Source organism: Filicampus tigris, chromosome 14 (assembly GCF_054856515.1).
Source record: "Filicampus tigris isolate MCC_2025a chromosome 14, RoL_Ftig_1.0, whole genome shotgun sequence".
In the NCBI taxonomy this organism is placed as follows: domain Eukaryota; kingdom Metazoa; phylum Chordata; class Actinopteri; order Syngnathiformes; family Syngnathidae; genus Filicampus; species Filicampus tigris.
The window spans coordinates 15,654,597-15,667,145 of NC_141230.1; the positions used below are offsets into that span (position 1 = coordinate 15,654,597).

Here is a 12,549-nt window from a genome sequence, read left to right on the forward strand (position 1 = left end):
TGCAGCGTTGTCAAAAACATTTTCAGCTCAAGACCCAAAATTAGCTAACTGACTGCACCCGTCTAGCAACCTTACCGACAATTAAAAAAAATATATATCCAAGACTAATTTTTGGAACCAAAGTTTGGGGAAGTATACCTTACCGTATGGCTTAATTACTGATTTATGGATGTGCAGCAACGACTTATCTGACTCATAACGTGAGCAAACAGTTTCACATGCAGTACAGACAACTGATGCTGATGAGGGTGAATTTTGAAGCTCAGAGAACCAGTTTTGCTTTGTTGTCATAATATCTTGCGTTTAGGGATGACTGACTCATGGTTTACATAACAACGCAGCTCTATTACGTGCACAGAGGTATAGCGGAATTAATCTTCACCAACATCATTTGGCAGAGTCATCATTTATTTAATGTGTCTTTTAATTGTCATAATGTAGGCAAAACAATACCACCCACTAGAAATAAACTGAATGATGATTTACAAACTTTTAAAGGCTTAATTGGTCCACGTTGTGCAGGAAAAATGAATCAATTAGGGCAACCTGCTATGATGCAAAAAAAAAAAGAAAATGTAAATTAAGCTTCAGAGTCAGACTAAAATATGCATTAAGGTTAATTAACTCCCTGACCCTTTAACCTATGTACTGCCTCAGAGGCAATATTTAGCAACCACACCAACAACGTGGTTGCTGCAAGGTTATGAACACCCAGTAGTCTAGGGGGAAAAAAAATGAAATATTGCAACCGGGCCTTCAAAGTTTAACGTGACCCACACAGAACTGTTGACCTCCCCAAACTTGTCTCATCCACAAACTCATGACACCATTCTTGGAGCAGCTTAGCCGAGTGTGTCGCTTGCCGTGCTGAAAAGGCACAGAGGTTTTGGGGAGCTTGTCAGTTGAAATCTGTCAAAAGTACTCAGTGGACTTACTGGGGCCTAAGGAGTACAATAACCCATACCCAGAGGGCTTATCCTGGGAGCTCAGACATTTCACATAGAAATCAACTTTGTGCATCAGAAACGTAACGCCCTGCTTGACACCTAAGTCCTATTGTTTGGCGCCAACAAAGTACACAATACATTTTCATTTGCTGTGCTCTATTTACCTGACCAGAAATAAGGGGAGAGATTAGGAGATCCTCTTCCTCCCCTATGTTGTCTCTTCCCTTTCCTTAACCGAAGCTAATCACGTCATCGGTCGTTTCTTTAGATAAGCAAATATGCAGCCTTGGCTCTGCCCCTTTCCTAGTGGCTATATCCAGGCCTTCCTCAAAAGGAAGGGAGGTGCTCCAATAGACTTCCTCAAAAGTTTTCCATCTTGTGGGTCTAACTTTTCCCTGGAGCATTTGTCGAGCAGCTGGTGGCTGCTATCGAGGGCTCACACATGGTGAATGAATGTTAGATTTGAAGATGCCAGATGCCAGAGTTTTTAACATGGATTATATTCTTGGACACAACTGGATAGGACAACTCAAGCAAGATCTTAAAATGGAATACTAAGTGTCTAAAGGTAAATATAAGGCTCTGATCAAATTAGATTTGCATTAGATGCATTTCAGTCAGCCTCGGTTACTCAGACAGTTTTTAAGGGTTAATGCACAATTTGTTGTAGCTGTTTTTGTTTAGAAATCTAAAACAAAAACATGACAAAATTGTGTCAAACACTATTGCACACTGCTTACACGTACACAACTTTGGGTAACAAGTGCGGGACCATGTCGGGAAAAAAAAACACTCCTTACCCCCCTTTATGAAGTTCAAGAATGTCACTTTGCAGTGTAAATGTAGTGCCTCTCTAGCATGTATGACTAGAATGAGAGGTGGCTAACCACAGTTCTTTTCTTCCATGAAAAAATATGTACATTTCTAACAAATATAGTCCTGGGTTTATTGTATGTGCATCTAAGGATTTGTCAAAATTGCAACATAATTCATTAATGACTGCTAATCTGTGATTATAAAGAAGCCTCGGATGTGGTTCGCTCATTTACATTGGTACACAAATATATAAAAATTCGCAACACAAAATGTTCATCCTTTTTGTTTTTTATATGCTACAAAACACACCGACAAAAATTATTATGCAACAAACAATTTCTATTTATTAGACTATCCACTTATCAACCTACATTCACACTTGGAGTACAGTATGTTTTAACTTAGTTATACAAAGAAGAAACAAGCTTCTGTTTTACAGGACACAATGTTTAGTCACAGAAACATGTCCCCAAGTGAAACAAACCCTGTCACTTTCCTCCGGGTTTTTAGTGAAAACATCAGAGAATGTGCTTCCAAATCCTCTCAATAATTGTTTTTAATCGGCTCTTCTAGGCCCAGCTGTTAGCACTACAGGCAAACAGGAAGAAAAGGGAGGGGGGTGGATCTTGGACTCAAAACACATGAATTGCATTCTATTCTTAAACTCTGATAAGCTTCTACAAGATTAACTGCTTCACTTTGGTGAAAACAATTGTTTACACGGCCCAACTACCACTATTTAGCAAATTCCTATCTTGGAATTCCCTAAATTCTCTTTATGTACATTTCATCAAATAGCCTACTTGATGGGACAAGATGGATGACCTTTTACTTGCTGCAGTCACAAAAGATACACTATCACAATGTGACAGTTGATGAACTCCCAAAGAGGAAAACTTTGTACATACTTAAAAAGTGACAATATTTGCTGTTCAAAGTTTTCTCTGTTTCTCCATTTGACAGCATTCAAACAACTGCCATCTTGTTCTACAAGGCATTCTTCAACCACTCAACATTTCTTCCAAAGTCCGAATGAAAATCCTACATGACTAATTAAATGCATGAATGAATTGCACTTCACCTTTCAAAGGAATTCAGAAAATGTAGCGCTAAATCTTTGTTGGACTCAGGAGCACCGCATGTTTACTTCAGCTTTAGTAAATATCAGCATTAGCAAATATCAGCATTCCAAAGATGTGCGTGCAAAATATTCTATTTCAGCTCTTGCAGTGCTTTTATAACACTGACAACATAGGTACTCCGAAAATAATACCTTATGGTTCTGCACAAATACTAATTTAATTTGCTGGCTGGACACCCTGACTCATGGGAAAATTTGGAAAAAAACAACAACAAGATGTCACACCACAAGACAAACATTTTTAGATTAAAAATAACATACAGTAACACACTGAAAACTGTAACAGGAAAAATATTGAGCAACTTGATTTCTGGGAGTGAGTGTAGAGATGAAAAAAAACCTTTTTTTGTATTTTGGTGCTAACTGACAAATTCATTATAGTCTACTTGCGGTTGGGCCAAGTGAGGCAATGATCCACCAGATCCAGCAGATAGAGCCATCGTGAAAAATTGCTTTCTCCGGTAGCACCCACTCAACAATGTCAGCATAATGTTCAAACAAAAGTGGAACAGCCAAATTTCACCTCCTTCGTTTGATTTCGGCCTCCTCAGTGCCAGAAGCTAATTCTGTTCTGTTGTGCCAGTGCTCCACAACAATGAGAGACCGCTTAAAAGAGTTACTAGAGAGGACTCAGGAGTTTCCTGATGAAGGAAGTGTGAGTTCCTACCCCCGGTCTGAGGATGAGGATGACACTGACAAGTCTGTGGTTGTCGGCGTCATAACACCAGAGGCCGTCCTGTTTGAGGAGGAGCCAGTCATCGACAATTTCCTGTCAGAAGTCCAGCAAATCCGACATGATATTGTTGCCTTGGAGATTGAGGTTAGTTCCACTTTGAGCAGTGGTTCCCAACCTTTATCAAGACAGAACACCCATTATCTCACAGCACAACACCAACCACAATGTCATGAAAAATGATTACAGTGAAAACCTGTGATGACCTTTTGGTGCCACGAAAGTTAGAACAAACTATTTACTCAATGGAATATATTGATGTCGCTGAATCCAAAAATAACCCAGTACCAATTGGCTGTAGTTTTTGAGATATTCCATATTTTTGTTTCAGAAAAGTACTCATTTTTGTTCAGATTACTTGAAAATGTCTCAAGCCGTGCTCGTCTGCCGCGGCACCCTGGTTGGGAACCACCGACTCAGAGAATGTATCAATGCTCACATGGCTTTTATTTCTGATATCCAACAACTACAACAACTGTCTCTAATCTCAACCAGGTCCTTAAATTCAGTCAACAGCAGAAGATGTTGGTTGCAACTATGCGGCGTTTTAGTATAATGAAAAAGGAGAGCAGCATAACGAGGGACATCAAGCTCCGAGCTGAGAGCATCCACCGACGTCTGGACAAGCTTTCTAAACAAATGCAGAAAACAGAAGAGCAGCACGGTCCTACTGCTGTTACAACAAGAATACAACGGTCCCAGCATGCAGCGATTTATCTCAAATTCCAGCAGGTTGGTAAACACATCTTGCTTTGTTATCTTAAATGGTCATTTCGTTCTGCTTCTCTTTCATTATTATGAATAATGACATTAAAATTTAACCAAGCTGTCAGATCAAAGCACAAATAAATCATGCATCTTTAGCTAATAAATAATATACACTTAAGTAAAGAGGGTGCTTTACATCAAAGACAGATTTTCTGAATGGAATACTGAAGTTGTTACAACCAATATGGGGAATCACTTTAATTTATACAATCAATTTATTTTTATTACTTTTTCTGCCTGCGGGCTCCAGAAGAGATTAAGATGGGACCCAAATGTCTTCTTCTCATTAATTTCCCTCTTCCTTTCGCATCCTCTCCCTTTTTTTCCATTCTTTTATATCGTATGCAGGTATTGCGGCAGTATAATGAAGGACTGTTGACCAAGCAGGAGCGCTGTAAGCACTTCATTATCCGGCAGCTGGAAGTCTCGGGAAGGGATACGACAGAAGCGGAGGTGAACGAGATGGTTGCCACAGGAAAATGGGAAGTCTTCAATGAGAACCTGTTAAATGATGCCCGAATCACTCGGTCCCAACTGTCTGAGATTGAACAGCGGCACAAGGTGACAGCCAGCAAACAACTCACATTTTTTTACGATTGACTTTTTTGTCTGTTTGTTTTTGTCCAGTTTATAATCATATTGAAGTTCCATAGATTCAAAATTCAAGACTAGCATCCTCTAGCTGGAAATGTCTTGTCTGCTAGACTCAGCAAATCCAACAACGGACTCAAATAACACATTTCCAAACTCAATGAACAGACTCATGTTCCTGCATTTGTGGTTTTAGGAAAACTAGAAAATATCATATTAAAGTTTTTTTTCCATTTATTTACATTTTGTTTAAAAATAACTTGTAGGAAGTGGAAACTGTTTGAATTCCCAGTTTTGTGGATTGTGGAATTGTCGTTTCCAAGTCCTTACTAGTTCTGATTGACACTCTATCTATGCTGTATGCTATTATCCTTCAGGAATTGTTGAGCCTTGAAAGCAATATGAATGAGCTGAGGGACCTCTTCATGGACATTTTCATGCTCGTGGAGGAACAAGGGACCCACATTGAGCACATACAGACCAATGTAGAGAGGACCCAAGATTATGTGGCAGCCTCTAATGAGAAGTTCAAGCTGGCCGCCCGGTACAAAAAAAAGAACCCTCTTCGTCAGATCTGCTGCTGCTGTTGCCCTCCCTGGAAATGCTGCTTTTAAAGTTCCACGAATTGGAATCCAGCAGCTTGTATTTAAAGTGTCTGCCTTACCTGTTGGAAGTAAACAACATTGGAATCGAGTGCCATTAAAGTGAAGGTTATGGTACTGCAGTTCTTGCTGTTGAACACAGCAACGGTGAAGACAGATTCAGCAGAGCATAGAAAACAATTAAGGGGGAGGCCGAGAATTGATATTTGAGGCACTTATTTCTTTGAAGAGAGTATGAAGTGACTCCTATTGGAAGAGACAGTACACTGAGTGCTCTTCACCAACATGACTCTTTATTGGAGACCTTCACTGTCATCTGAGGGAGGTCACAAACAAGACTTCTACCTCTGCAACTGTCGCGGCATCATCACAAATTCCATTGCTCAAACTTTTTGTTCTACCACAAGCACTAGAATATTTTTAAAATGATATATTTAAACAATGCACTTTCAGCTAAAGCCCAAATTTAATAGTGCGGGGGAATTAACATTTTTTGTTTTAGTTGCTGATGACAGAAAAAAGAAACGTTCTCTGCATGTTTGAACAGAATTTATTTTATAGTCGGATCATTCCAGTTCTGTTTTTACAGAGAAACCCTGCAAAAAAACATTATTCTTACTTTGACGTTTCACTGTTAAAAATGGTCAAATGTAATTTAAAGGTCATAAATAATTTACAATGAAATAATTCAATTTTGATGAAAATGAAAAATATTTTGTATTAAAAAAAAATCAAGCATAGACCAACAGTCCAGAATAAATACAACAAATGTAGGGTTACGCTGCAATAGCATTTTGATCCAGACGACAAAGAAAGATTTGGAATAATAATTATTGTATCTATCACTAACTATTGTTCTTTCAAAATTGAGGAAGATTTAATCCCAGCATTGCTTTGGTTAAAACACATTTACAGTGTACAGTATGTAATATATGTAATTGTATTGTTTTCAATAATTTATTATGGCATATATTTATAAGTTGACTTTTAACAATGCTCCACCCATATCAGATATAATAAACCAGTAAAAGCACTTAAAGTGAGGGATGCCCTGTGCCTAATGTCTCAAAGAAGACAGGTGACTTGGGTGTGGCAATACGAGACCGGAAAAACGGGTTTGTCTCCTATTACGGGAACTGTGCCTTCAGTTCCCACAAAGCCATCTGTGTAAATAGAGCCGTTAGCTTCCGCTAAAGATGTGTACTTTTTTTTTTCTTTCAACATATTGCTGGTTAAAAACAAGCATGTTTCAACTTGAACTTGAACAACAAATGTCAAGGCTGACTGGCAGGATTGACATTTAATAAGTCAGTTTGACATTTTCTCCCAGACATTGGCCATTCACATGACATCTAATAAACGCTACCTATCAATATGGTGTTTTATTTAGGGAACATGTTATTTACAAGGATCCCCTGGGTCTAGTAGAGGAACCAGGTGGGATTTCTGCGAGGTGTTTACTGGCATTTCAGCACCCTCAGAAACGTTGTATTTTTCCTCAGCCTCGCACTGATTGGGGTGACATTTTGAAAGAAAGAAAAACATAAATGTCTTAAGCATGTACGCTCCAATATGGAAAAGGGAAAAAATGACAATATATCATTATGCTGCACGGCATGCTGTGCTGCATAACCCCACAAAAAAAAAAAAAAAGCAGGTTCCAGAGCAGCAACAATGCCATCCAGTGTTCACTGACATAATTGCCAGTTGAACGTAATCATTGACTCCTGTGTGTCAAAATGAGAGAGACAACAAAGTGATTTGTTTACGTACTCTTGAATCAGATTGAGAATTGTCACTTTGTATATTGTAGTTCTATTACTGAATGTCATTCTATTTATTTATTAAAAGTAGTTACTGACAGGTCAGAACAAGTTCAACAATGGCAGGAAATAAATCTTTGTGGAACAATTGTTGGTGACAACCGAAGGCCGCCAGCCAACTTCATCCACACATCTCCTAAAAGTCTCTCTTGAAAATTGTCCTCCCACCACATGTCATTTTTACAGCCCCCAATTTGCTTCCATTTATTTTTTTTTTCCACCAAAAGTCCAAGTTGGCATTACTGCATGGATTTATTACGTCCATTATGAAACTGAAACAATATGTGTGTTCTGATCACACACACACACACACACACACACACACACACACACACACACACACACACACACATATATATATATATATATATATATATATATATATATATATATATATATATATATATTCTGTTTAAATTACATTGTTTTGTTTTCTTCCCAATATTGTCTTACCCTGAATTATTGTGAGCACTGCATACATCGGGGGGTATAAATACTGCTCATTGTTAAAATATGGTTCTAAAAATGTTAAGAATTAAATTAAAAATTTCAATTGTTCACCAAAAGTTTAAACACAAAACATACACACACAGTTACATGAACTATTGACGCAAAATGAATCGCAACAGCTCTAAGCATTAGCTCGAACGTTCAATCAATCGTGTTAATCGTGTTGTTATACTGTCTTACTTTGCTGATGTACCAATAGCAGCCTGATAGCAAGCGTTGTCCTACATAATGAGGAAAGTCAGCGTGATGTGAGGTCACAGCGCGCTGATATGACAGTCGCTACAGTTTGAACCAGAACGTAGAACTGAATACAAAAATCACTATTGAAAATGTGACTAGTTGTCTTGCTGCATTTGTTCATCATGTCCAAAGACAATTTTTTAGACAAACCCCTTGTGTTGTGTTCGTAAGTTTAAAACATGCATGCATGATAGCTGCTCAGGAGAAAACGATGCAGCCAGTAGAGGGAGCTAATATCCAATAATTATAATGGGTATTTGTCAGGACTGGACGTACATTATGCCTTATGCAAACATCTGTGGCACACATTGGGACAAAGGTGAGGTGGAAATGAACTGAAATGTGAGGTAATGGATTTGTTTCTGAGGACTCAGTCGCACTGTATGTTAATGGAAATGAATTGTGGGACTGTGATAGTTAATTCTCTCCACAATGCAAGGAGACATTGAGCATGGATTAAGTGGTAAAAATATTTAGTCTCTCTTTCTCCTCTTATACACTTCTATACAAAGGCAAAAAAAACATGGTCAGAATTGTTTTTCTTTTTTTTTGTCTTTGTAAGTCATTCATTTGACCTTGTGAAATAGCTCACAGGCTATTATGAGCAAATAAGATGATCTTGTCTGATCTTAGTCCAGTCAGTCTACCACGAAATATGATCTTGACTCCATGTTCTACTTTGCCCTGTCGACAAATAACACAGAAATTGATTAGATGGCTCCCAAAGTTTCATAATGTTATTTACTCGATTGGATAACTGAGAGGGGAAACCGTGTGCGGTCCAGTGCAGATACGGTAAGTGCATTTAGCACAATTCCTGCTATCATAATCAAAAGTGGAAAGTTGTGTGTAGTCTACAAGTCAAACGTAATTGTGCTGTTGGCATTAAGATGTATTGTATTGTGTGCATGAATGTGCGTAAATCGTCTGGTCAGACCAGAGAGTGCGAAATGTCTTTAACCAGCACCTCACATTACATGACAGTGATATGGTCAGTGAGTTTGGAACACTCAGTAAAATGGAGAACACGCTTCTTAATTTGTAGAATGTATAACCTATTTAACACAGAAAGAAAAACTTTTCATTTATAAAGTCACTTTTATAAAATTTCAAGTGAGTGAAGGTTTTGCCATTTGTATATCATGGAAGGGCAATTTAAATGCTGGAGGAGGCCACAATTTTTCATCAGTGTTGCAGGGGTGCACATAGGGCCACGCATTTTCTAACCAGATTTATGGTAAAATTGTTATTTTAAATATGGACAAAATACGTGTAAGCGTGCAAAATACGTGCTTTTAAAAAGTGGAGTGGTGGCTGCCTCCAGCAGCCCCGGTAACATAAAAAAGCTCCAGGGAGAAGAGGCCGACGTGTGTAAAAACATGTCCGAGCAAGAGGCACCTTCCCTGGGCAGCCAAAAGTGCAGTGGTGGCTGCCTCCAGCAGCCAGGGGTAGCATAAAAAAGGTTGTAAATAAATAAATAATAAAAAAAGACACATTTGTGTTACCATCGCTACACTCTAAGTCTTTTAAATACAATAAGAACAATAACTGACACATAGTGCTCCTCAAGACGGACAATTTTGTTGAAATAATTACATTTACAGTGTTATATTCTTGAAGCCTAATTTCTTGATTTTGCTCTTTCCAATCCCTCTCGAGAAACAAAAAAGTAATACATTTTGCATCTAATTTATAAGTTCAAAGATGTTATTTCTTTTTTTTTTTAACTTTGTCTTCTCTATTCTTCTTGACCCTCATCCTCTGCTTTGTGGATACCAATTTCCCATCACATCATTTTACTTTTATACACAACTTTATTCATTGCTCCATTGTCCATACCGCTGATGCTGTCAGTGTTGCGCTGAGCTGGAGCCTATCCCAGCTGACGAAAGGCGAAAGCCACACTACGCCCTGGACTAGTAGCCGTTTGCGGGGTACATACGTACTGTATATAAAAACCTTTCATACTCACATCCATACCGTCACTGAGTGGGAGTTCAGGCGACATTATCACTGACTCACTTTACGTAAGGCAAAGAACTATTCCCAATGATAAAAAATGTTTACAACAAAACGACAACCCACATGTAACGTGATTTGAAGGAAACATGTTTGAAACAGACTGCGCAAACTCTTTAAATAAAAATTGATTTATAATCTTTATGTTGTGAAGCATGCTTCTGATGAAATATGACCTGCAGCATGGGAACTGAGTCTGCCCCAACCAAGTGTCACAGTGTAATGGATTACAGTGGCTTGGCTCCAGTCAGCAACCACCTCAGGGTCTTCATAAAGCTCCTGACTCCTGGCCAGATTTTTGTTCGCCTCACACAACCGCATATCCCTTTGCCCCAATCTGGAAGACAGAGGGTTTGATTAGACAAACAGGAATATAGACAACCTATGTGTAAAGTATGTGTAAGTAACTATGAGAAAATTCACATTGTATCGTTAATAATGTAAAAATGCTTTGTTGCATTTTGTTGAGTAAGACAAATTATTATTAATCCCACCGCTGATACAGATTGTTTCGCCATGAAGGGATTTTTTTTGTTTTGTTTTGAGTTTGCGGCGTTTTCCATTCTTCCTTTAGTTCAAAGTACACTGCTGGTTTCATTCAAAAGTGAGCACAACAGAAAACATCAATACGCTAAAATGATTATTTCAGTGGATTTTGTTTGAGACTTAAAGAACAAAGCACACAATACGATTTTTGTTTGTGTTTTTCCATTGTGTTTTTAAAGGTGACTTGGGCGGAAATTGGGGTACATACAGGAAATGGTTGCAAGTCAATCACATGGCATATAGTGAATAGACAAACATTCACAGTCACATTCACTCCTATGAGCAAATCACTTGATCTAAATTGCATGCTTTTGAAAAATGGGAGGAAACGGAACTACCTGGAGAAAAACACTCCTGACTGTGAGCTAGACGTGCTAACCATTATTCCACCACGCTGCCAAAGCTGTTGATGTGGAAAATATATTCTTTTTTTTTTTTTTTTTTTTACTTTAATTCTCTGAATCCCATTTATTAAGTTCAGTGGAGCAGATTTGAAGTAGTTGAATTCATTTACTTTATATTGCATTCAGTCGTGTCTGTTTCAAAGATGATGAGGTGAATGGAGGAGCTTCACCCTAATAGTGACTGCTGACACTCACATTTAACTGTGCTGTGTTAGGAAGATGGAAGTGGGGAAGAAAAGGGACTAATCATGAATACATTATCCTTCATCCAGAGCCAAGCTATTCTATTTACAATGTATTTCTGTGGATCTTTATATCCAGTTAATGAGATTTCAAAAACGTGAAATGAATGGCATTTAAATTGCGATTCAGTGTGAAGGAGGGCATCGGAAAGGGGAGGATTTCCACCCGAAGACAGGGAGCCATTACTGGACTTGCTGCATTTGGTGAACAGAGCAGTTATGGGAAATGAATTAAACAGCCTTTTTGTGTGAGGACTATGGATTTTGATCGAGTGAGGCTTTTAAAACAGCAAAACAACCCTAAAAAAATGTAGTTTGGGTGAAAATATGAAGCCAGGTTATGATTTTACCTTTTTAGGTACTGGTATCTTAAATTCCGTGAAGGTATTTTAAAGCCCATAAAGCTGGAATTACAATGCGTGCATGTGACGATACTACACACTCAACAACTTACCTTTGTGCTGTCACAGAGGTTAGCCAGTTAGAAGCTAGGTCATTAGCTAGTGGCTAATATTTGCAGTAAAGAAAACAGCCGACCCCAGAGCCTAGCGGTCATTGAAAGTTAATGCAGTAATAGCAGATGAACGCAGTTCTGAGGTGAGGTCTTGCATCATATCATGGTTCATTTCTATTCATTTCTTCAATTCACATTTTCTTCATTTTAGCCCTTTTTTATTTTTTATTTTTTTTACCTGACATGTATGACTTAACTGTATATATTTTAGGTTTCACTGGTGAGCTGTGATACACCCTGGAATGGTCACAGGTCAATTGGAGGGAAGATTCAGACTAACACCCAAATCATATTCACACACATGGACAAATTTGAGTCTTCTTGTTTTTGGGATGTTGAAGGAATTCTAGAATCCCACAAACATGACAGCATATACAATCGGCCTACATTTGAAAGTCATAAGGGATCATCTTAGGCATTAAAATGTTGAGTAACTATCTACATGTTTTCATGACAGAGCTTACCTGTTTCAGGGCCAGGATAATAAACCTGTATAGTAATTTCATTAAAATATTTCGAGTATATGGATCTAGAGATTTATTATGGATTTGTTTTGAGTTTTGTGCTGTACACAACAATTTATACTATCTTACTCAAAGTCTCTCTTTAAAGTCCAGAGAGTTTATTTCCCATGAGGGACCTGTTATGGATCA

At 38.2% G+C, this 12,549-nt stretch overlaps 1 protein-coding gene across 1 annotated transcript; it reads left to right on the forward strand.

The window, feature by feature from the left end:
• The first annotated feature begins 1,312 nt into the window (after nt 1-1,312).
• Nucleotides 1,313-6,971, forward strand: stx19 (syntaxin 19). Its single transcript, XM_086052585.1, has 5 exons — nt 1,313-1,515; nt 3,488-3,724; nt 4,133-4,369; nt 4,754-4,966; nt 5,374-6,971. Exons 2-5 carry the CDS (start codon nt 3,500-3,502, stop codon nt 5,608-5,610), a joined length of 912 nt encoding a protein of 303 aa, XP_085908711.1. The 5' UTR covers nt 1,313-1,515; nt 3,488-3,499; the 3' UTR covers nt 5,611-6,971.
• Nucleotides 6,972-12,549: the final 5,578 nt, after the last annotated feature.

Coding starts and splice junctions, on each gene's coding strand:
- stx19 (XM_086052585.1), top strand. CDS start 3,500: ATGAGAGACCGCTTAAAAGAGTTACTAGAGAGGACTCAGGAGTTTCCT. Junction 4,370..4,753: donor TTTATCTCAAATTCCAGCAG/GTTGGTAAACAC, acceptor TATCGTATGCAG/GTATTGCGGCAGTATAATGA. Junction 4,967..5,373: donor AGATTGAACAGCGGCACAAG/GTGACAGCCAGC, acceptor ATTATCCTTCAG/GAATTGTTGAGCCTTGAAAG.